Here is a 22126-nt window from a genome sequence, read left to right as displayed (position 1 = left end):
CCATCTATCCGATGTTTATCAATCCATCTATCAAATATCCATTTTTCTATCCATCCATCCATCTAATATCTATCGATCTCTCTCTCTCAATCCATCAAATATCTAACTTACTTTGACAGAGCAACAGGAAAATATGATTTAATTGGGTGTTCTGGACTTTCATTTGGATTAATAAAGCTCACCCACATTTTTTTTTATTATGATCACGCTCCTTAACAGTAGAGAGTAAAGTCTGTGTTTTTCTATAAAAATATAAACACATTTTGTGATGAAGACATTAACAAAAAGAGACACATACGTATCATTCTATAACCATGTGGTAGTCTGCTGCAAGATCATTGGCAAAAAAAGTCATTATTTTATACAATAATTAAAAAAAAAAAAATCCACTAACATATCTACATCGTTTCCCTCTTTACTCAAATGTCCCCCTTTAAAAAAAGTTATGAAAAAGTCTTTCACAGGTGACCCTGAAACAACTAGAGACTCAGTCAGAGGTTCGATCCTCCTCCCCCTCAGTGAGGGAGGAATGAAGGTAAAGAGGGGGAGAGCAGGAGAGTTGCTGGACTTGCTTACCTCGGCTATTTGGCTCCAGTCATGGACGGGAACTCAGAGAAAGTACCGATCGCCTCCGCCGGTCCAGAAGACCTGCAACACTTCATGCCCCCGGTGAGCGTTTTTCACGTCACTCATCGATTACTCTCTAACGCCTCAATACTACACGTTAATTTGAATTTTGGTTATTTTATTGCTTAGATTCGGCTTATTCGGGGTGTATTTTAACGCTTTTGGATTTTCTTTTTCTCCGTCCCGCAGGCGTACTCCGCCGTGGCGGTGAAGCCCGCCGCCACTGGCCGCCTCCTGAAGGCCGGGGTCGCGGTGCTGATCGCCGGAGCTCTGCTGCTGCTGCTGGGCGCCGCCGGGGCTTTCTACTTCTGGAACAACAACGAGAAACACGTACGGATCTCTCACTATTCGACTGTAATTCTGAGTTAAACATGTTTTACACGTCACAAAGTTTTTTATCTCCAAAACTTTCTGACGGAATTTGAACTATTGACTAACTTTTTAAATGAAATTAAATCAATTTTAAGTTGATAAAACACGACAAATAATAACTTTTAAGACTAAAAAAATTTTGGTTGGGTTTTAAAAAGTAACAGGTAATTTAATTTTTTAGTTAACTTTAGTTTAGTCATAATAAAAGTAGATTTAATGGAGAATGAAATCAAGTAAAATGACATTCATATCTCAAACTAATGTTGCATAAGCCTGCGAATAACAACATTTTAATTCGTAATCTTTACACACAGATTCTAAAACTCGGCAATTTAGTTAAAATAATCCCCGTTAATTAAGACTTCCCTTCGACATTAGACTGGCAGCTTAGGCTCAGGTATTTTTCCAGGATTGGTTTCTCTGGCGAAAGGCAAACATTGACATGTAAGTCAAACAGTCCTGGGCTGTGAATGGAGGCCTTGTGTCGCTGTGGTGGACCCTGCACGGCTGGTGGGTGCGGGGCGAGGAGAGGGGCCTCTCGGGTCCAGCTGATGCTCCGGGTGCGAGAGGTGGACGAGTCTTCGGGAACGAGACCGGCTTTATTTTTTGAGGATTCCTTCTGTGATGAGTGTAGAAGTGATCAGCACGAGTGCAACACTGTTAACAACACTACACAACAAACACAAAACTTAACCGTGTGGTTGAAATCACCACGTGTAAAATTAACATTTAAAAAAAGATTGTAAATTTGACATTTAAGGAATAGAATCCCACCAAAATCTTATCTTCTTTCACTTATCCAGGGTCAGGTCGCGGGGGCAGCAGCTTCTTCAGAGAGGCCCAGACTTTCCACTCCTGAGCTACATTGTCTATATAGTCTCTCCAGCGTGTCCCGGGTCTCCTTCATACTTTCAAACACACTTTATGTTATGGGGTGCGTAATTACACCTCTACTTTAGCTAGCACTACTAGCTTAGCTAGCCAGTATAGCATTCAGTTTGAAACTTTATTCTCCAACATAACAAAGAAAAATCCCTTGATTGCATTACAGGTTAAGTTAACTTTATGGGAGCCTCACTTACAAAAAGGCAATAAAATGTTGGAGACCTTGGCTCCTGCGATGGTTTTTATTGATGCCACTTAACAACAACTTGAAACAGGTGTCTTTGTTTAAGCCAGAACATGCGAGCGTTACAGTGTGGTATGGAAAATTCGGGACCGGCTTCAATAATTGTTTCCATTAAATAAATTAACCATTTATATATATATATATATATATACATATATATATATATATATATTTTTTTTTAAAATTAAAAAGTAAGATTTAATCATACATCATATAATTTAATTTATTTATAGTTTTAATTATGAACAAAATTATGAAAAATTCAGATTGTTGGAGACTTTTCAAAACTACTTAGACGAAAATACAAAATTATTTAAATTAATTAAGTAACTAATAAAGTTACGAACACCATGTAAAACAGACCTGGACAGAACATGGAGAAACTATAAATTTAAACTTTTTTTACTTCTATTTTTCATTACTCGTCTCTAAAAATGACTGTTAGCATTTTGTTTCTAGACTTTTGCATCAGTTTTTTGCTATTTTTTGCGAGTATTCAATGCTCCTGAAAAGTATATACGCTTACTTACTACTACTAATATTTGGGGAAAAAAAGCTTTTAATTTTTACAGCATATTAACAGAATAAAAGTTTTATAAAATAAATAAAATAATATTTCAAATGGATTTAACGACTTATACTTTTGGCTTCTTTATCTTTGCATTATGGCCCCTCACTGCTGAATAAAATGTGGCCCCTGAGGAAATTGAATTCCATACCACCGATCCAAAATATAGAATCAAGAATCAATACATAGGAAAACACTAAGCGAGCGCAGACCTCTGCCAAGCAAGTGGACGTCTTCCTAAAAACTAACTAAATCTAGAAAAGCACCAAAATCATTTCAAAACTAATATTGAAGTTAGTTTAATTAATCAAATGCTTCAAAGCTCAACATCTGCATAATCGACGTGTTACGAGTTTGATTTTTCTCCATCACAAGGTCCTCGGAGTAATAGCTTCAACCTTTGGCTTCTCAGCACAATAAAGGCTCCGGCGAGACAACCGAGCGAGTGCTCTTCGAATGTGAAAGGTAGAGTCGGAGAGGTTGAGAGGCACCGACGAGAAAATACACCTTCAACCCTCGGTTAGCCGTTGCCATGGCGCCGCAAGAAAGCCTCCAACAATGCAGCTAAACCTCTTATTAACACATTTCTACACCATAGCTTTGTGAATACTTCCGTCTTTGTGTGTTTGTTTTACATTAACCACGCACTCGTTAATGTAATATCTGGAAGGAAGAACAGCAACTACAACTATAGGAGAATAAATCCTGCTAATTTATCTGAATTATTAAAGCTGAGAAAATGTCTTGTAGGAGGAGATCGAAGGTGAGGGGGAGAGCATGAGAAAGAGCTGAGCCAAAGGGCAAAAAAAGATCGATTGTTAATTTACCCGCTGGTTCGTAAATGAAAGGATGAGAAGCTCCGTCATCCAGGAGAATCTCAGAGTAAAGTAGACGTTTTAAAAAGCTAGGCTTATAGACATTTATCACAAAATAACATCTATTTCAGTGAAAACATGATGAAAGGAATCCGAGCAAAAGACATCTAAAGCAGCTTCCAAACAGAAAGTCTGTTTACCAACAGCATTGGAATTTCAGAAAAAATATCCATATATATCCAACTCGTTTTTTCATACGTCAAAATTGGAAAGTAAGTTTGTTGCAAAACTACTTTCTGTATAAATATAGAACATCTTGATTCGTATACATACATATATATATATATATATATATATATACACATACATATAATGAGGTGTTAAATACATGTGCGTAGAGGATTTTAAATATAAAATCACAAAATAAGGAAAAAATATCCTACACAAATACATTTTGCCCAAATGTTGAAAAGAGTTATTTTCTCAAGTCCCAAAAAATGTAGAAAACCCGCCAAAAAAACAACCCTTTTTCAACCGAAGAAGTTTAATAAATGCCCCAAATACAACGTCTCTACAAATGGAAAAGACTTGCAGCAAAACGAGTGTTGAAAATGCGATTTTTCTGTTTCAGAAAATATCATTATTACAAAAATACAAGGCCCCAAAAATGTACATCTCTAAAAATGAAAAATAATGCAGCAAACATGAGTTCAATATCAGGTGGACCATGTGAACACAAATAAATGTTGCCCAAACGTCGAAAATGCTGTTTTCGGGGAAAATCTTTATCATAGTTATTTTATGGTTTACGTTTCAGTAAAGTGTGTTTAAAATATTAATAAAAAAACAAAAACAATTTTAACATTTGAACTTCTGAAGCTAAAGGGATGAACTCCTCTGGAATCCCAGCAATGACTGGGGATGAGAGGATACAGTCGACTCCAGCAGCTTTTATAAAGCTGATGTTTGGACATGTTTTGGTTTCAAAACGATGTTGTTCTTCTTGTGCGTCCAAGGTCTACAACGTCCACTACAGCATGAGCATAAACGGGAAGGTCCAGGAGGGGGCGATGGAGATCGACCCGGAGAACAACATGGAGAGATTCAGCACCGGCAGCGGGGCGGACGAGGCCCTCGAGGTCCACGACTTTGAGATTGTGAGTCCCCCCCCCTCACCCCCCTCGCCGCTCGCGATGATCAAAAATGCAAAAGGCGCAGCTCCGAGGAATTACATGGTCGCCGAGAAATTGGATAGATTGAAGATTTGTTAAAAATTCATGGACCCTCGTGGCGATATTGGCCTGCTGGAGCGGCGGAGGAATTATGTCGACGTGTTGTCCCCGTCGGGTCAGTCCGTGCCTCCAATTTTCATCAAACTCAAAGCGCTGACCTTAAAACGCACCCCAATCAGGCCTGTTTTTTTTTTTTTTTGGCATTCTGTTTAAAAAAGATGTTCTTTAACACGGTGTCCTTGAGAAAACCGTTTCCTTATTCCACAGGATCCGAACAGAGACGCCATTAGAGCCAATCTCTGGCTGGTTTCAATGAAAGAAGAATGGGATGTGATGTTTGTGCTCTTCTTCTCGTCCCGGAATACCTTCTTCTCCAGGGCATCACGGGGATTCGCTTTTCAGGCGGAGAGAAGTGTTTCATCAAGACCCAGGTGAAGGCTCGTCTACCCGACGTGGAGGCGCTGGACAAGGACTCGCTGACGACCGAGCTGGTGGGTTTTCGCTTTTGAGTGATGGCTTGTCAAACACATGTCAGGTTTTGTCGCCCAAAAAAAAGAAAGGTCTGGAGACACTTCTTTAAAATGTCGGGGATTCTGGTGCCGTGATATCAAACTATCCCACTTTTTGAAGGAAGAAATCAAAGTATATACGTTTTTCTTTGACTTCTTAAGTGTTGTTGAGAAGAATATATGTAAAACTGCAGCAACCATGAGATGTATTCAATAACGGAGGAATAGAAAACAAGTTTATACTTCAAGAGACGAGACCTTGGGTGTCGTACAAACTCAATATTATCGTAAAAAAGTTATTAAGTACAAAGTTATGACGCAAACTACTTTGATACTCAAGCAATTAAACGATGAATATTTCAGAATGTCAGAACATATCGATATATAATACAATACGGTATTCAACAGTAATGTATTGATTTTTATCAGTAATTTTATGGTTTACATTTCAATAACGTGCGTTTCTGAAGCTAAAGCGCTTGATGGATCTACTGACTCCTTTAAGAAACATCTTAAGACGTTTCTATTTGTTCAGGCTTTTCCTTGAATTTCTCGAACTCCTGTGTTGTTCTCAGTATTATCTTGATCTTTGAAGTATATACTGTTTTGAGTATTGTTTTGATTGTAAAAGCGCTTTGTGACCCTGGTCTCGAAAAGCGCTATATAAATAAATATTACTTACTTACTTACTTACATACTAAAGGCAATAAATCCTTTGGGATCCTGGTGATGACTGAGGACGAGAGGATACAGTCGACTCCAGCAGCTTTTAAAAGCTGATGTTTGGACATATTTCGGTTTCAAAACAAATGAAAGTAGTGACGACTTTGTCAAGAGTCATGTGGTCTGTAAATTCTGCAACACCAGAGTCAAGTACTCGAACAATACTACAAATGTATCCTTCTTTCAGCAACAGTAACGTATTATTATACAACATTTTATTTAAAGATAACTCAAAGGCTCAAGCGAGAATTTTATTTGAACAATAATAAACAAATTCAATATCAAAATAATATTCCAATAGTCCAATTATCGCGATATATTGCTTTAATCAATGTTTCTTTCACAGCTCCATGAATATAAAACCTAAAAAGAAACACATTCAATGTATAGGAAAAATATTTTTACCATTCATTCTTTCTAAATGGATAAAATTATTTTTAAAATGAGTTTAAATTTAAGTTATTTATATTTAACAAGCCAAACTAATTTTTTTTGTAATTTATTAAATTTTTTTCATTAATATTCAACACCTAAAATGACTAATACATTGGAGTGAGAGGCAAGGGACACCCTGGACAGGACATACAACTTCAAACATTCCCAAAATGCTCTACTCCGAGTCTCAGCTGATCCAAGTCCTCACGACAGTAAGAAAAAGAATATATTTCTCTATATATAGGTGGTAGAAACTGACCTAACAACGTATATAAGCGACTCTATATAAACCCACGACTAATGGAACGCAACAAGAATGCAGGCGTGTTAATCAACCCGTTATTTCTCTACCTTTGATTGACAGCTGATTAAAACATGTGCGGCGAAAATAACGGTCCGACCTTCCCCGGGCGCGAACCAGCATGTGCGTTTTATTTTGAAAAAAAAAAAGAATCACGGCCGCCTGTTTAATTAATGCCGTCAGATTATCAAAATAATTGAGGTCTGCATAAGCCTCACGTCCGCACGAATCCGCATCACCCCGGCTCGCCGTCCCAACACACACACTTCATTATCAGGCAGGGCAGCTCTTATTGCCTCGCTCTGCCACATAAACGCTCATTTATTTTATATTTGTGCTTTTTTTTTTTTTAGTGTGTGTGTTGCTGCCTTCGCTCACATAAATGATGCGACTTGGTGTGTTGCTGACGGGGAGATGTTTTTCTAATGGTTGCTGCAGGCTGGTCATTTGCTGTAATTTAGAGTGATGGCAAAGTACGAGACGGACGCACACACACACACACTCGCAACACAGACGGGTCGGATAAACTCTTATCACTCACGAGCTGAAGACGGACCCCCACTTTCGTTTGTGCCCTACAGCCAATCATTGGGACGAGAGGCAGTAGAAGAAATAAACCTCGAGCGCTTCTGAAATCTAAACATGATTTGGGGCGAGTGGAGTTCAGCCCGCAGGAACAAACGCCTGCAGGCAGAATCCTCCCCGCAGACGCTCGCCTCCACCTGCGGCTGTAGATACAGCGTGTTTACAGTCGCTCCTCGGGAAAACTCATTAGCTCATCTGCTCCACGGAAAAAAAAAAAAAAAACCCTTCAGTCTCCTCGTCCCCTTCTGAAGCCTCGCGGGGGTTTGTTGATCATGTTCCCCCCCCCCCCCCCCCCCCGATTCAGACCCGACTAAACGATTGTTTGTTTTTACATCCCGCAGCAGGACGAGGTGATGCCGGCCAAGTTTGAGGAGAACCTGATCTGGGTGGCGGCCGGAGCGCCCATCTCAAACTCCGCCTTCCTTAGCAACAAGATCCGGGACCTGTGCGGAGACCTGCCAATCTTCTGGCTCCGCCCCACATACTCTACAAGTAAGAAGCAGACAACTCATCGTAGAGATACAACACTAAAACACACTTTTTTCGGACTGTAAGACGCAATTAAAATTGATTTATTAAATCTGAAACTCCGTAGTGTTGCCCCGCGAGGCTCCATAGTGTTGCCAAGCTAGGCTCTGAAATGTGTTACACCAAGAGGCTCCCTAGTGTTACACCAAGAGGTTCCGTAGTATTAGACCGCGGGGATCCGTAGTGTTACACCGCGAGGCTCCGTAGTGTTACACTGCGAGGCTCTGCCATGTGTTACACTGCGATGCTCCCTAGTGTTAGACCGCGGGGCTCCGTAGTGTTAGACCGCGAGGCTCCGTATTGTTACACCGCGAGGCTCCGTAGTGTTACACCGCGAGGCTCCGTAGTGTGACACAGCGAGGCTCCGCAGTGTTACTCCGCGAGGCTCCGTAGTGTTACACCGCGAGGCCCTGAAATGTGTTACACCGTGAGGCTCTGAAATGTGTTACACCGCAAAGCTCCGTAGTGTTAATTCTGATACGATTTTATATGGCGCTCAAGTTCTTTAAAAATGTTTTAGTACGACTTTGTAAAGATACAAAGCCACACACCACTGCGCCGTAGTGTTACTCCGTAGGGCTCCCTTGTGTTACCTCGCTATGTTAGTTTTACACACCAAGGTTTCGTGGTGTTACACCAAGAGGCTCCGTAGTGTTAATCCGCGAGGCTCTGTAGTGCAACGCCAAGAGGTTCCGTAGTGTAACACCAAGAGGTTCCGTAGTGTTACACCAAGAGGTTCCGTAGTGTAACACCAAGAGGTTCCGTAGTGTTACACCAAGAGGTTCCGTAGTGTTACACCAAGAGGTTCCGTAGTGTTACACCAAGAGGTTCCGTAGTGTTACACCAAGAGGTTCCGTAGTGTTACACCAAGAGGTTCCGTAGTGTTACACCAAGAGGTTCCGTAGTGTTACACCAAGAGGTTCCGTAGTGTTACACCGAGAGGCTCCGTAGTGTTACACCGAGAGGTTCAGTAGTATTACACCGAGAGGTTCCGTAGTGTTACACCAAGAGGTTCCGTAGTGTTACACCAAGAGGTTCCGTAGTGTTACACCAAGAGGCTCCGTAGTGTTACACCGAGAGGCTACGTAGTGTTACACCAAGAGGTTCCGTAGTGTTACACCAAGCGGTTCCATAGTGTTACACCAAGAGGTTCCGTAGTGTTACACCAAGAGGTTTTGTAGTGTTACACCAAGAGATTCCGTAGTGTTACACCAAGAGGTTCCTTAGTGTTACTCCGCGGGGCTCTGTAGTGTTACCCAGCTAGGCTCTAAAATGTGTTACACCGTGAGGTTCCGTAGTGTTACCCAGCTAGGCTCTAAAATGTGTTACACCGTGAGGTTCCGTAGTGTTACTCCGCGGGGCTCCGTAGTGTTACACCAAGAGGTTCCGTAGTGTTACACCAAGAGGTTCCATAGTGTTACACCAAGAGGTTCCGTAGTGTTACACCAAGAGGTTCCGTAGTGTTACACCAAGAGGTTCCGCAGTGTTACACCAAGAGGTTCCGTAGTGTTACACCAAGAGGTTCCGTAGTGTTACACCAAGAGGTTCCATAGTGTTACACCAAGAGGTTCCGTAGTGTTGCACCAAGAGGTTCCGTAGTGTTACTGCGCGGGGCTCCGTAGTGTTACCCAGCTAGGCTCTGAAATGTGTTACACCGTGAGGTTCCGTAGTGTTACACTACAAGGCCTTGGTGTTTGACGTGCACCACTCTAGTTTTACCCGGCTAGGCTCTGCCAAACAGCAGGGCTTCATAATCAAGAGCCTCCTGGAGTAAACCAAAGAATATAATATGATAGCTCAAGTGGAAAGTAGCGGCTAATCCAGAATGTCTGTATTAGAAATCGTGCTGAGCTCAACTCCTAGCTGGTGCAACTAGAATAATACAATGATATGAATGATCGAGTACTAAGGAGCAGGTTATAGTTGCGAGTATGGTTGGAAGCCAGAAGCAGATGAAGAGGTAAAATGTCCACTCTGGCTCAAGAAAGTTTTGGTTGGACAGGAAGAAGCTAAAAGAAAAATCTATTTAGACTTTTCGGTTATAGTCGAAAAAAAGAAAAGTATTTTTAAGAATCCATCCTGCGTCTCCCAATGAAAAGATTTTGGGGTCAAACGCTGTCAAGGTTTTTCCATTTAACATTTTTTTACCGCCACCGTGAAAAATAAAAGAGCATTTGAAGTTTTCCAAGGGAGTGTGTGTACAATTTTAGCGCGAGCGCCGTGTCACGGGTTCTCAAAACACAATTCCACTCTGGCGCTTCTGAGAAACAAAAAAAAAAAATGTCACATTAGTCTGCTCCCGAAAAATCCTGCTCTGAAGCCAATTACCGAGGCTGTGATGTGTGCAGGCGGACAGAGGAGGACGAGGGCCGTCCAGCGTCGCCAGGCACCCGAGGAGGAGGAGGACGTGGAGGCAGAGTTCAACCCGGAGAACCCTTATCAGGTGATCATCCCGTGTTTGCGTCCGCTCGCAGCAGATGCCGGGGTCACGGGGCGCCGGATCCCGGCGTTGTCACCTCGGATTCGGAGAGAGCGAGCTCGCCGTCTGAAGCCTTTGAGCAAAGATGTTCCTTTCAGCAGTGAGCGAAGATGAGTTACCGCCCCCCCATCCTCTTGTATCGCCCCAGCCCAGAGGTGTCAGGTCTCCACGGAGAACCTGACCCGCCGTGACTCCCTCTTTTTTTTAACTCCCTGCTAGTTATTCCACATCTGGTTCAGCTTTCCGATGGAAGTGCGCTTCGAAATCCTGACTTTCATTTCCTCCCGAGTCACACCTGTCCTCGTCGTCAACCTCACTTTTGTTCTCCTTTTACTCCTTCGCATGAATTTATGAAACGCATCAAACACTTAAATCGTTCTATAATTCAAGATCCGGGTCGACTTCAGGGGAATCAAACCGGCAAACTAGGCTCTCGCCACCTGATTACCAGCTAATTATCACCAATGTAACCTAGTTAGAACTCAATCCAGAACTTAGTTGGATAAGTAATAACACATCGTTACCACTAGGGGTGTAAGATAAAAAAAGAAGTTAATCGATAAACTTATATATCGCAATATTTTTGCACAATACACAATACCAAAAACAATATTTTATTTGTATCATAGTTATTTGAAGGTTTATATTTCAATAGAGTGTGTATAAATTAAAAGAAATTGTATTAAAAAACAGCATTTGATCATTTTTGTGTTGTAGCTAAACTTCCGGTCGCTAGATGGCAGCAGTCATTACATCCTCCTTGCAACTAAAGGAACAATGGAATGCCTTTGAAGACTGAGGACGAGAGGATACAGTTAAATCTAGCAGATTTTAAAGCTAAAGTTTGGACATATTTTGGTTTTCGAAGCAGTTACGACTTATGTCAAGAGTCTGCAACACCAGAGTACTCAAGACAATACTACAAATATATCCTTGTTACTACAGTATCACAATCTATCGCAATCTTTTATATAGTTGTTCCTGTATCGTGATTATGTATTGTATTGCTAGATTCTTGCCAAAACAAACCCAAAGTCACCACAATATTGCTGTTTTTTTCCCTCTTTCTGAACGAGTGTTTGCGCAGCAGCAGTAATAAGCCATACATTTGAATGACAAATCTTTCATTAGCTTGATAATTACAAGTAGCAGGCTAATGAAAGATTTGTCATTACATTACATTAGCTTTAAAATCTGCTAGATTTGTATCCTCTCGTCCTCAGTCTTCACAGGGATTTCAATTTATTTTAGTTGCAAGTAAGATGTCATGACTGCTGCCATCTAGTTGTCGGAAGTTTAACTACAACACAAAAATGATCAAATGCAGTTTTTTTGCATGTTAATATAAAATTCTTTTTTTTTTTAGCTATACACACTTTATTGAAATATCAAAGAAGAAGCTAATAAATGCCACAAAATCATCCAGTTAAAAACTGCTTTTCAAAATATCAATCTTGTCTGAAAATGGAAAACCTTCAAATTTATTTTGTTATCGACAAACGTACAAAAGACAGTCGTAAATATGGCATCAAAACAGCATTTGAATAATGACAACACCAAAATGTTTACCTTTTTTTTTAAAGTCGTATTGAAACATTTAAATTGCAACAAGATATTAAAAACATCAGGTTGTTATTTGTGTTACAATACAGTTGAAGTAATGCGATTTTAAAAGTTTTATTTGACTTGAAATTATTAGTAAGAAAATTGGGTTAGAAAGTCAAAACAAATAATAGTCAAAAACTGAATACAGTATTTCAGATTTTTACTCAAGATTAAAAGGTGAAGGTGGAATAAAAATTTAAAAGGAAACCATTTTTAAAAAAGGAATTAATAACTTTGAGAAATATTTTTGTATGCTGGGAAGTTATGTATTATAAAATCTAAATCAAATAAATATTTGAGAGAAAAATTCCAAATCAAATATTATCATGAGAAACGTCGCCAGCAAATGATCAAAACCAAAACTTGAAACCATCGACGTTGGAATGAGGATTAAAGAGCCTTTCGACGACCAGAGCGTCATTAAAACAAACACACCTCGCTGCACACGAGACGTATTGTTGTCACTAAACCTTTGCGGTGTGAAGATTTTTTTTTACCTTCCATTAAAGGTCTGGGGGATAAATCTGCTTCGTGTAAAGCCTCAACACTCTCCGTCCTTTATGTCGGGCTGATGTTTCTAATCCCCCCCCCCCACCGACCCACCACCACCCCCCCGCCTCGCCCATCAAGCCACAGCTGACAAGCACAGAAGAGGGTAAACAGCGAGAAGCATGATCGCTGCGGAGAGGGAAAAATATTTGACAACAACAAAAAAAAGAAGAAGAAAAAACACATTTGACAACAACCCCCCCCCCCCCCCACCTCACTACTCTCGCCTGTCAGCCTGTTTTTAATTGGCTGGAAAAAGAAGTGCCTCTGACCTGTCTGTGTTGTTCCCTCAGAGAGGTCTGGAGGGCGAGACGGACATGAAGATCGACCCCATGCTGGACCACTCGGGCGTCTGCTGCCACGAGTGTCGCCGCGGCTACACGCACTGTCAGAGGATCTGCGAGCCGCTGGGGGGCTACCACCCCTGGCCCTACCACTACCGGGGCTGCAGGGTGGCCTGCAGGGTCATCATGCCCTGCAACTGGTGGGTCGCCCGGATCCTGGGCATCGTGTAGGACGAGGACAGGGAAGAAAAAAAAAGGGGGGTAAAAGTTAGATAGTGTTTCTCTTCATCTCCGGCAGGATTTAAGCGCTGATGAATCTAGGGCAGGCGTGACACCGGAGCGCACTGAAGAATCATCTTCAAAAAACACGTCAGTGAAGGGAAACAGAGACGCAGCACGTCATCGATTCATCAAGTGTTAGTTCCTCTTGTTGTCTTTTCTTCAGTGTAAATAAACACTCGGCTCTCCCCGACAAATATTTATAACAATGTACTGTACAACCTCCAAGACTTTTATCTTCTAGTATTTTATCCTACGAGTGCAATATCACTGAATAAAGTTTTTTAGGGAAACACTCGAGTTCCGTCTCGTTTTTTTTTTTTCTTGTTTCGACAACTACTGATGCAGAAAAGTCTAGAAAACAATTGATTACCTTTAATGACCCCAAACACATAGTTTGAGTATATAAAACGTGTAGTTTGTAGGTTGTAAAAAGACATAAGAACATGACAAAATACTTACAGATAACAATATTTGCAAATGTAGAAATTAAATAAAATAGCAAAGATAAGACTGAGCAAAAAAACTAAAACTAAAGTAATATATTAAATATTAATAGTCACAATGTATTAATTGTAAAATAAAATACTGTAGATACTTAATTCATCATAGAGAAAGTTACATTACTGTTGTCAAGAGACACAGCAAGAGAAACTTTTTTTTTTGCAAATTACAAAAATTCGAAAAGACTAGATAAAATATGATACAAATTAAAATGTAAGATATAAAATAGTAACAGAAATTAAAAAAAAATAAACCTTTTGAACATTACACAAGCTTTTTTTTGAAGTGAAGCTGCTAAAACTCGAAATAGGCCAAATACTTTTTCTCAAAATAAAAGCTTTCTCCGTCCGTTCGTAAATAAGATCTCAATTTTTGGTTTAGCTGGTTAAAGATGTAGGAGCTTTTATTTTGAAGTTCTGAATGAGATGCTCAGGGTGACCTTGTCGCTAAATTTTCACTTCAGCAAAACTTTGGACGACCCTGCTACATGTAATTAGCATCAATTCAATTTTATTTAAAGTGGCTTATCATAACAAGGTTATCTCAAGACAATATACAGTTGAAATTAGACTATAGTTGATTAAGGAAAAATAGACATCACACATGTAATAAACAAATGATCACAGTATTATGGTATTACCTCATAACAATAGTCATAATTACATTTAATATCAATAAATTACAAATTATTTTACTGCCAAGTAAGAACATCGACAATCATCGATTTAAAGAAAAAAAAAGTTTTAAAGGTAAACTATGAAACACATTTCACATCAAAATATGGACTTAAAAGAATATATAAGTTTAGCTGAATTTTTGCTCAAACTCAACTTACCTGAGGACGCTGGAGGCGGAGTTTCGTGTCAAGGAAAAAAACCTTCACAAACGGCAAAAAAACGGATTCCAAAAAACGGCTTGCGGGCTTTCTTGAACGTCCAATAACGTCTTCTTCAAAAATGCGTTTCATTTTCATAACTATTAAATACCATCATGTTTGTTTATAAAAATGTAATAAACAATCATTGAGAAGAACCGGAAAAGCACCGAGTCCAGGCATACCTCAGCCAAGGAGCTCATTGCAGATACATTGAGATTTTTGATTTAAACGATTTTAACTGAAAAGCTGAAAATCATCTTCAGATGTTTACGACCATCAATTAATTTTAATGTAATGTTATAGCACCGTTTGACCATGATTGGACCGTTTATATGTCAATCAAACTCAATTGCCATCTGTCCCGCCTCTGCTCTGAGAAAGAACCGAGTGTCAGCGTCTACGTTACGCGGCTTTAGTGCCTTGACTGCATTTAAAATGCAGCTTACTCACAACACTTTGAAGATCATCTACCCCAACTAGTGACTTCTATGAAGACAGTGTTATTGATGTACACAAGAAAAAACAACAACTCTAAAACAAACTTCTTAGATACAGCAAACTTAAAAGAACGAGTTAAATTAATGAGACGACGGTCTCGTTCGGATCAGTATTTGGTCGCGGAGCGACTTGTGTATTCCGGTGTCGCGACGCGTCACATCAGGTTTCGCCTCCGAAGGCGTCGAGCGGTAGAAGTTTGCAGAGTCTTTCATGTGAGACTTGCTGCTCCTCCACTCTTTAATGAGACTAAAGACTCTGTAGCCGTCATGCTCGCAGATCTTACCCACGATGCAAAGTGCTTAGCTCCTTTTGATGTCACAGCGCCGCAGCCTTGGGCAGGGGTAGGGGGTACGGAACGCGGGCGTCTGTTTGTGTGTGTGTGTGTGTGTGTGTGAAGGATACTGGGGAGTGTGAGGAAGTGAGAGAGAGAGAATAAGAATTCCATCTGCAGCTATGAAGTGTCGTTTGATCGTCGTTCGGGATGAAACGATTTGTGATGATTTTAACTCTCTGTGATGCAGGTTGATCCATATTAATGCCACGGCAGGACGCCCCCCCCCCCCCCAAACCTCAAAACAGTAGGGCGGGGGGGGGGGGGGCTCAAGTCCTGCAGCTTCTGATAAAGTCACAAATAAAAGTGTATCCTGAAGCCATCGGCCATATTTTGGATCCGGATTTTCTGTCAAAACGAATTTCCGTTTCTGAAAAGCGACGGGGCAAGTTTGACACAAATAAATAATAATAAAAAAAGGCACACGATCAGAGAGCTGAGCTAAACAACAGACCCTTTTATTCACGGAACAATCAGTGTGTGGCCGAATCCAACAGAAAAACATCTCGCAAGTGTCGCAATCATCTCATTTTGAAGCAACACGCTTGAATTTAACGGCGTTTTTCTTTCTTTTTTTTCTCCTTTACCAGCCGACGATGGAAATGTATCTCTTTTAATCGCCGCGCCGAAATGTGCTGACTCATGGAAAGATGAGAAGGTACGATTCATGATTGGATAAAAGTGAAGAGAGAGAAGAACGGCCATCGACGAGCGGGAGGATGAGGAGAAAGCATGTGAAATCCCTGCTGTAAATGGGGTCAAACAGAGGGGAAGAGCGAGCGGGAAGGAAGGAGGGAGGGAGGTGGAGAGAGAGAGGTGTTCAGAACTCCTTTAAGTCCACGTCGTCCGCTGGGCTGGCGTCCACTTTTCTCTTCCCCACGTCCTTCCAGTTGGTGCTGAGGACGGTGCCGGACGACTCCATCTGCACGGAGAGAAATCACTGCGGTGGAACGAGCCGGCGTTTCATTAGCAATCGCGTTACGCAACACCTTCTCCTCGCGCCCCCCCCCCCCCCGAAAAAAAAAATCTGGAAGCCTTTGATAAGTCAACTCCTAGCACCGACTCAATTAGAAAGTTGAGCTGGACTTTCAAAAAAAAAAAGAATCATTCACAAGCCGTGATAAGAAATATGATTCGCGGCTTCACCCCCTCTACTGGCGGAGACCTCACAGAACTCTTTGTTGGGCGAGAAACACTCACCCCGGCGCATCAGAGAGTCACGCTGACTCGACACGAACGAGTCTGGGTTTTTGAAGTGCCCCGGCTCCCCTCCGCCGCCGCTTTCAACTTCTTCGGAAACTTTTCTTAAAAAGTTGCTCGTCCGGCCAATTAAAAGGCCTCCTTCGATACGTTCTCATTTCAGCTTTTTTTTTTTCTCCCGTGCATTTAATTAGTCTTTCTTGGCTTCCAGAAGTGAATAATTGCTTAAGTGAAATAAATCGCTGACTCGTTATTTAGTGCCGGAGCGTTTCCTAGAAAGCTGCGCCGTTTACGACCCTGCCCCGGAGGAGGCCCGGGAGATATCTGGACTGCAGCTGGTTTTTACGACCGGGGCTAGGAGCGGGTTCTCACCGGGGGTATTGGGAAGGCAAACAAATGTTTACTTGCTAGCGGCTGGTCATATACTTGGATTTATCTTTTCTACCTTCAAACGCAATCAAAAGCGTCCGTTTGGGGTCTAAGGAGGACACTTAAAAACCACAGAGTTAAGCTAGCATGCTAACAAGATGCCAAGGTCGCACCGAAAGCTATTTTTGGGTCTTGAGAACTGATGAGTCATCAGTTTACTCGTATATGTAGCTTGTTTTGTACTTTGCAATTTGACCAGAGTGTTTTATTGTACATTCACAAATGTACACTGTCACACTGGCTTCCAGTTTCTTTCAGGATCAACTTTAAAATTCTGGTTCTTACTTTCAGATCTATTCATGGTCAGACTCCTCCTTACATCAGTGATCTGATCCAGCCTTACACCCCAGCTCGGGCTCTGAGGTCTGTGGATCAGAATCTACTGATGGTTCCTGAACACGGTTCAGGACCAGAGGAGAGAAATCTTTTCAGGCTGTTGCTCCTAAGCTTTGGAACGATCTTCCTCTAACTCTGTGTTTGATGATCTACTGACTCCTTTAAGAAACATCTTAAGACGTTTTTATTTTTTCAGGCTTTTCCTTGATTTTCTGGAACTCCTGTTGTGTTATCAGTTTTATCTTGATCTTTAAAGTATATACTTTATTGAATATTGTTTTGATTGTTTAAGCGCTTTGTGAGCCTGGTATGGAAAAGCGCTATACAAATAAAAATTACTTACTTACTTACACTGTCACACAACACAAGTTTAAAAAAATTAACCAATGAGCCGCTTCCTTTGCCGCTGTCAATCAAAACAGCTGATTTGGCTTTTTAAAAAGTCGCTGAAGTAAATGTTATGAACTCATTTTCAATCAATTAAACAACGTTTAAACGTGTGCAAGTACTTTTTAAAAAAAATGTATTCAAATGTTATATTTTATGTTGTAAAATATTGGATAAAAAATATATATATATTATATTTATATTTTACAGGGTCATCATTTTTGTCCGGTCAACCAGTAGAGCTTAAGAGTAGAACTTCTGATGACCAACGAGGATGCCATGTCGACCGTGACCAATTAGATACGGTGTCTTCCTTTAGAACAGGATGAATTTTTTTGCTTTTTGGTACCATGGCTATGGCTTCCTCTAGATGAAGTTTGGCGAGAGGAGACGTCGTCCACTGACCTTCAGCGCTCGCTCAATGACGATCGGCTCAATCAAGTCTGATGTCACGGTTTCCAGCGTGAAAGATGAGACGCCCTCGGCTTAAGTGGGGTCTAACGGACGGTAAAAGATGTCGTCCAGTAGTTCACTTTACAGAAACCGCGAGGTGAACTCGAAACTATTCGCCGAATCTAAACGTCTTGACTGATGAAGATCAAAAGGAGAAGCTCAGTCATCCGTAAGAGACTATAAGCAGAACTTAATCCAATCAAATTATCTTTGTATTTGACTCAAGAGATAACCGGAGTCAACTGCATGATAAAAGCCGTCTGTTTGTCTTTGTGTGTTGAAAAAAGTTGCTCGTTTCTACTTCAATTGGCATTTATAAAGTACTTGTTATTATTCACATTGATTGATTTCCATCAAAAAACACAGACGGTCTCAGCTATTAATCAAACACAAGCAAATCAGCGACTTGTGTTTCAAGCACCCCCGAAAACTGGGTCACTGAGAAAACGGCTTTAATCATATTTTCATTCCTTCCCCCCGTCTTGGAGTGGATAGAAAAAGAAACTTTATCTGATTCTTAAAACTATTAATTACTTTAAACTAACGACGACGCGTCACTTGTCTCCCTTTGAACGCGTTTTATTGTGACTGAATATTCCGTCTGATGTTCCGCAATGAAAGATATCGCAGCCCCGCCGTCGCCTTCATCCTCTCGAGTGACTCGAAACATCTTTGTTTTGAAGCGATAATGAGTGTTGATGGAGGAACACTTACGAAGGACTTGTTCATGGCGCGCTTGACCTCGTCCGAGCCGTCCGTGTAGATCTGCTGGAAGAGCTGGTTGAGCGCCGCGTCGCCCTCCAGCTTCTCCTTCTTCTCCTCCTCGCCGATGTCCACCGCCAGCTTGTCCCACTTGCGGGTGTAGTGGGAGGACGTGGGGTACTGGTCTGCAGAAGAGGGGGGAAAAAAAAAAGATGGCTTCAGAAGACGAGCCCGGTTCTTATCGGACGGTCGACGCAGATGAAAAGACGTGTTTGCAGATCAAGTCGATCAATGAACCGAGACGATCCTCATGAGAGTAAATATACAAGTTGATCTATTTTATTAGCTGCTGCCAAAAACCCAAATATGAAACTAAATGGCTGCTGGAATCACATCAATGGATCGTGGACTGATTTGCTGGAGCGGAGCCAGTTCCTCTCCAGCACCAGGGTGCTGCCAACATACCCTTGAGCGTGGCGGCAAAGCCCACCAGCTAAAAATGCGCTGCACAGCGAAAGCCTTTTTTCATGTCCACGTCTCACACTGATTGATCGACGGAATTCTCAAACTCAATCCTATTTCATCCAGATTCTCTTCCAACACTGGAACTTGCATCGCCAACACTTCCTCGTCATCCCTTCTTTTTTGCCACTTTAGGTCCTTCACCTCAAACAAAATCACGTTGTCCCGTCATAGCATGGATTCCGTTGACCTTGTTCTTGTCTGCACTGAACATCCAACTATCTCTTTTTGTTTCGTGTCCAAACCATACAATCTAAATCTTTCTCGTCATCCACAAGATCTTTCTCTCGGACATATTCATTTCTGACCTTGAGTTTTTCCATCTAACTGATATCTTCAAACTTAAGCTGCAATCCCAACGAATACAATTTGTCAACACTTGTTGCTCTCCTGGCACAAGAGTGGTTGTTGGTTTGGTGACAGAACAACTTCCCTGGTCTCTCAAGTGGTGTCTAAAAAGCAGGCCAATCTGCTGGGGATGGGTCTAAAGTTAGTGGGAAGTCAAAAGAGAATATTGTACTTAATTAATCCTTTAGAAGGGCTACTGGTTGTATTCAGTGGTCGGCTATTAAGTTTCCTCAGGGGCCACATTTTATACAGTGGCTGTTGAAAAGTATATTTAAAACGAAATGTATAAAGATATATATAAAAAAAACAAAATTAATTACTATAATCAAGCTAAATATAAGAAAAAAAACTATTTTTTATTGTTTTTCATATATCTTATATTTCATATAACTGTTGAACAACTTTTGCTCAAACTTTTTTATATTCACCTAATCCTTGTGTTGTCTCTGGGTCAATGTGACCTGAAAGCCCGAAAACAAATGTGTTTAAAGTTTCCCTTGTGTTGTCTGAGGGTCAAGATGCTTCTTTAAATACGTATGCGTTGGTGAAGGTCGTTCATCTTGACCAAGAGACAACACAAAGGTAAAATTATATATTTTTGATTTAACATGGAAATGTCCCATTGAGATTAGAAACATCTTTTTAAGGGAGTCCTCAGTTCTTTTAAAGCCTTGTTCTTTTGTTCTATTTTGGAAGTGCAATAAATACTCAAATACAAATATGAAGACACTAGTGATGAATTAAATAAATACATTTTTTTGTTTCTACATGAGCTTTGACCTCACAAGGGCGACAGTCAAAGGACCCTCATGTGGCCCCCAAGCTGTACTTTACCCTTTGTTGGTTCTAGTCGATTAATTTTCATTGTTCTGTCTTTTTGTCTTCTATGGATCGCTTACTGTCGTCCTGTAAAAGCTTACCTTGTACTCTAGCCCATAATTTCCACCCGTTCCACCCAGCCTGCACTTTCTTCTTCACCTCCAATTATCCCCATTCTTTACTCTGATCATTCTAAATGTTGGTGGCCATTTTCTCTTTCAGCATTTTGCTGCAAAACATTTCCTATTCATAAAAGGTGTTTTAAAGAGATGGCTGCAGAAATGACCAGAAAGTAGTTGGGAAAAGCTCTTCATACATCCACGTCATCACACTCAGAGAATCTAAATGAGGCACTTGGGTTTGGATCTTTTAACAAAATAAAGAAAAGGCTCACCTTGAAAGATCCGGCTGGATTCTAATCCCCTAATAAAGCAGCCTTGGAAAACCTGAGTCGATTCAAGATTTCTAATTTCTAAGTGGAGCCTCTAAATGAGTGGGTTCGTCCGGTCTCAAAACAAAACATTTAAACGTAATGAATGCTTGAGAAACACAAGCACCTGCTGAGATGTGTTGTTGAAGCAGAGCCACACGATAATGATAAAAATAAACGCATCATAATGAGAAAAGGAAGTTTATAATACTACAAGTTATAAAGTGACAACGGCCCGAATTGTCTTCCAGCAGTTCCTTCTTCGCCTAAATCCTCTGCGAGTTGTGCGAAACATCATCGACTTGTTACCCGCACTCTCCCACATTAAGCTTTAATTAATCCTGTATGTTATTAAATATTCAAAATAGCTTTGATGCATCCCGAACAATGTGTTTGTTTGCCTTTCCCCGACATCATCTCCTGCGCTGCGGAAAAAAAAAAAGAAGCCATTTTGCACTGGGCGTTCTTTTGTCCGTCTAGGATGGAGATGAAACCTCATTAAAATTCTGACGTCCTCCTCCCTCCGGACATGCTGTCAATTAATTCCTCATTAAATCACCAAACATTCCAAGCGCTCGCGATCCATACGTAGGAATTTAGCAAATCAGGCCCCCGGAGGACGAATCGATTCAATATTTTCCGGCGCCAAAACTCATTTTGAGCGCGGAGCCTAAACAAGTCTTATTAGAATTCATAAAAAAAAAAAAAAAATAGTGAGTTGCTGCGGAATCGTCGGCCAAAGATTTCAGTTCAATTCCTCGAACCGGCGTCAATTTAATCAGCCGCGGATTCATTCCTGGACCGCGACGAACAGGATTCCGCGCATGTTTTTGACTGAATCATCTGTCTCTCCGAAAGCCCGGCGAGCAACATTGTGATTTGATTTCTATATTTCCTTGGATTGCGGGCAGCGCGCCGGCTTGTGAACCCCCAACAAGAGATGGAGGGGGAGGGCGATGGATGTAATCCAGACGCAGATTTACATAAATACAGCAAGAAAAGACGTGCAGGAGACATATTCAGGCCAAGTGTGGACACACATCAGCTTGATCCAATAACATCAGATGTCAACGATCCAGTCAGAAAAAAAAAATGGAACAGTAGTCGGCGCATGTATGAGCGTTCTCAAGGTCATGAGGATAGAGTGGCTACCCACTTTTTTCCTTTACATCTCCTCCCTTTTTCACTCACGTATGCAAGTAATTAATCCTCCAAGTTATTGGAACGTGTGGGCTCAAAAAAAAAAAAACGTGAGTCATAGTTTCTGTCA

General features: G+C 41.0%; 2 protein-coding genes across 3 annotated transcripts in view; one reads left to right on the top strand and one right to left on the bottom strand.

Annotated features, from left to right (window-relative positions):
- Nucleotides 1-545: 545 nt before the first annotated feature.
- On the top strand, nt 546-13301 carry LOC148063759 (leukocyte cell-derived chemotaxin 1-like). The gene is made up of 7 exons (XM_087810936.1): nt 546-669; nt 817-957; nt 4528-4668; nt 5121-5234; nt 7638-7788; nt 10173-10267; nt 12751-13301. Exons 1-7 carry the CDS (start codon nt 598-600, stop codon nt 12970-12972), a joined length of 936 nt encoding a protein of 311 aa, XP_087667062.1. The 5' UTR covers nt 546-597; the 3' UTR covers nt 12973-13301.
- A 2366-nt stretch (nt 13302-15667) lies between these two features.
- sugt1 (SGT1 homolog, MIS12 kinetochore complex assembly cochaperone) overlaps nt 15668-22126 on the bottom strand; it is a 29797-nt gene continuing 23338 nt past the window's right edge. For both annotated transcript variants that reach the window (XM_087811166.1, XM_087811167.1), the window contains exons 12-13: nt 18750-18922; nt 15668-16152 (exon numbers count right to left, since the gene is read on the bottom strand). In XM_087811166.1, the coding sequence (XP_087667292.1) occupies nt 16051-16152; nt 18750-18922 (275 nt within the window). In that variant the 3' untranslated portion in view covers nt 15668-16050. The remainder of the gene's footprint in view (nt 16153-18749; nt 18923-22126) is intronic.

The sequence above is a fragment of the Callionymus lyra genome, chromosome 16, assembly GCF_982586985.1.
Source record: "Callionymus lyra chromosome 16, fCalLyr1.hap1.1, whole genome shotgun sequence".
Classification (NCBI taxonomy): Eukaryota; Metazoa; Chordata; class Actinopteri; order Syngnathiformes; family Callionymidae; genus Callionymus; species Callionymus lyra.
This window is presented reverse-complemented; position numbering and strand designations above follow the sequence as displayed.

Bases quoted from the DNA above. Each gene is read 5' to 3' on its own strand.
- LOC148063759 (XM_087810936.1), top strand. From the start codon at position 598: ATGGACGGGAACTCAGAGAAAGTACCGATCGCCTCCGCCGGTCCAGAA. The intron at 958-4,527 runs GTACGGATCTCT...TGTGCGTCCAAG, and splicing joins GGAACAACAACGAGAAACAC to GTCTACAACGTCCACTACAG. The intron at 5,235-7,637 runs GTGGGTTTTCGC...TACATCCCGCAG, and splicing joins ACTCGCTGACGACCGAGCTG to CAGGACGAGGTGATGCCGGC.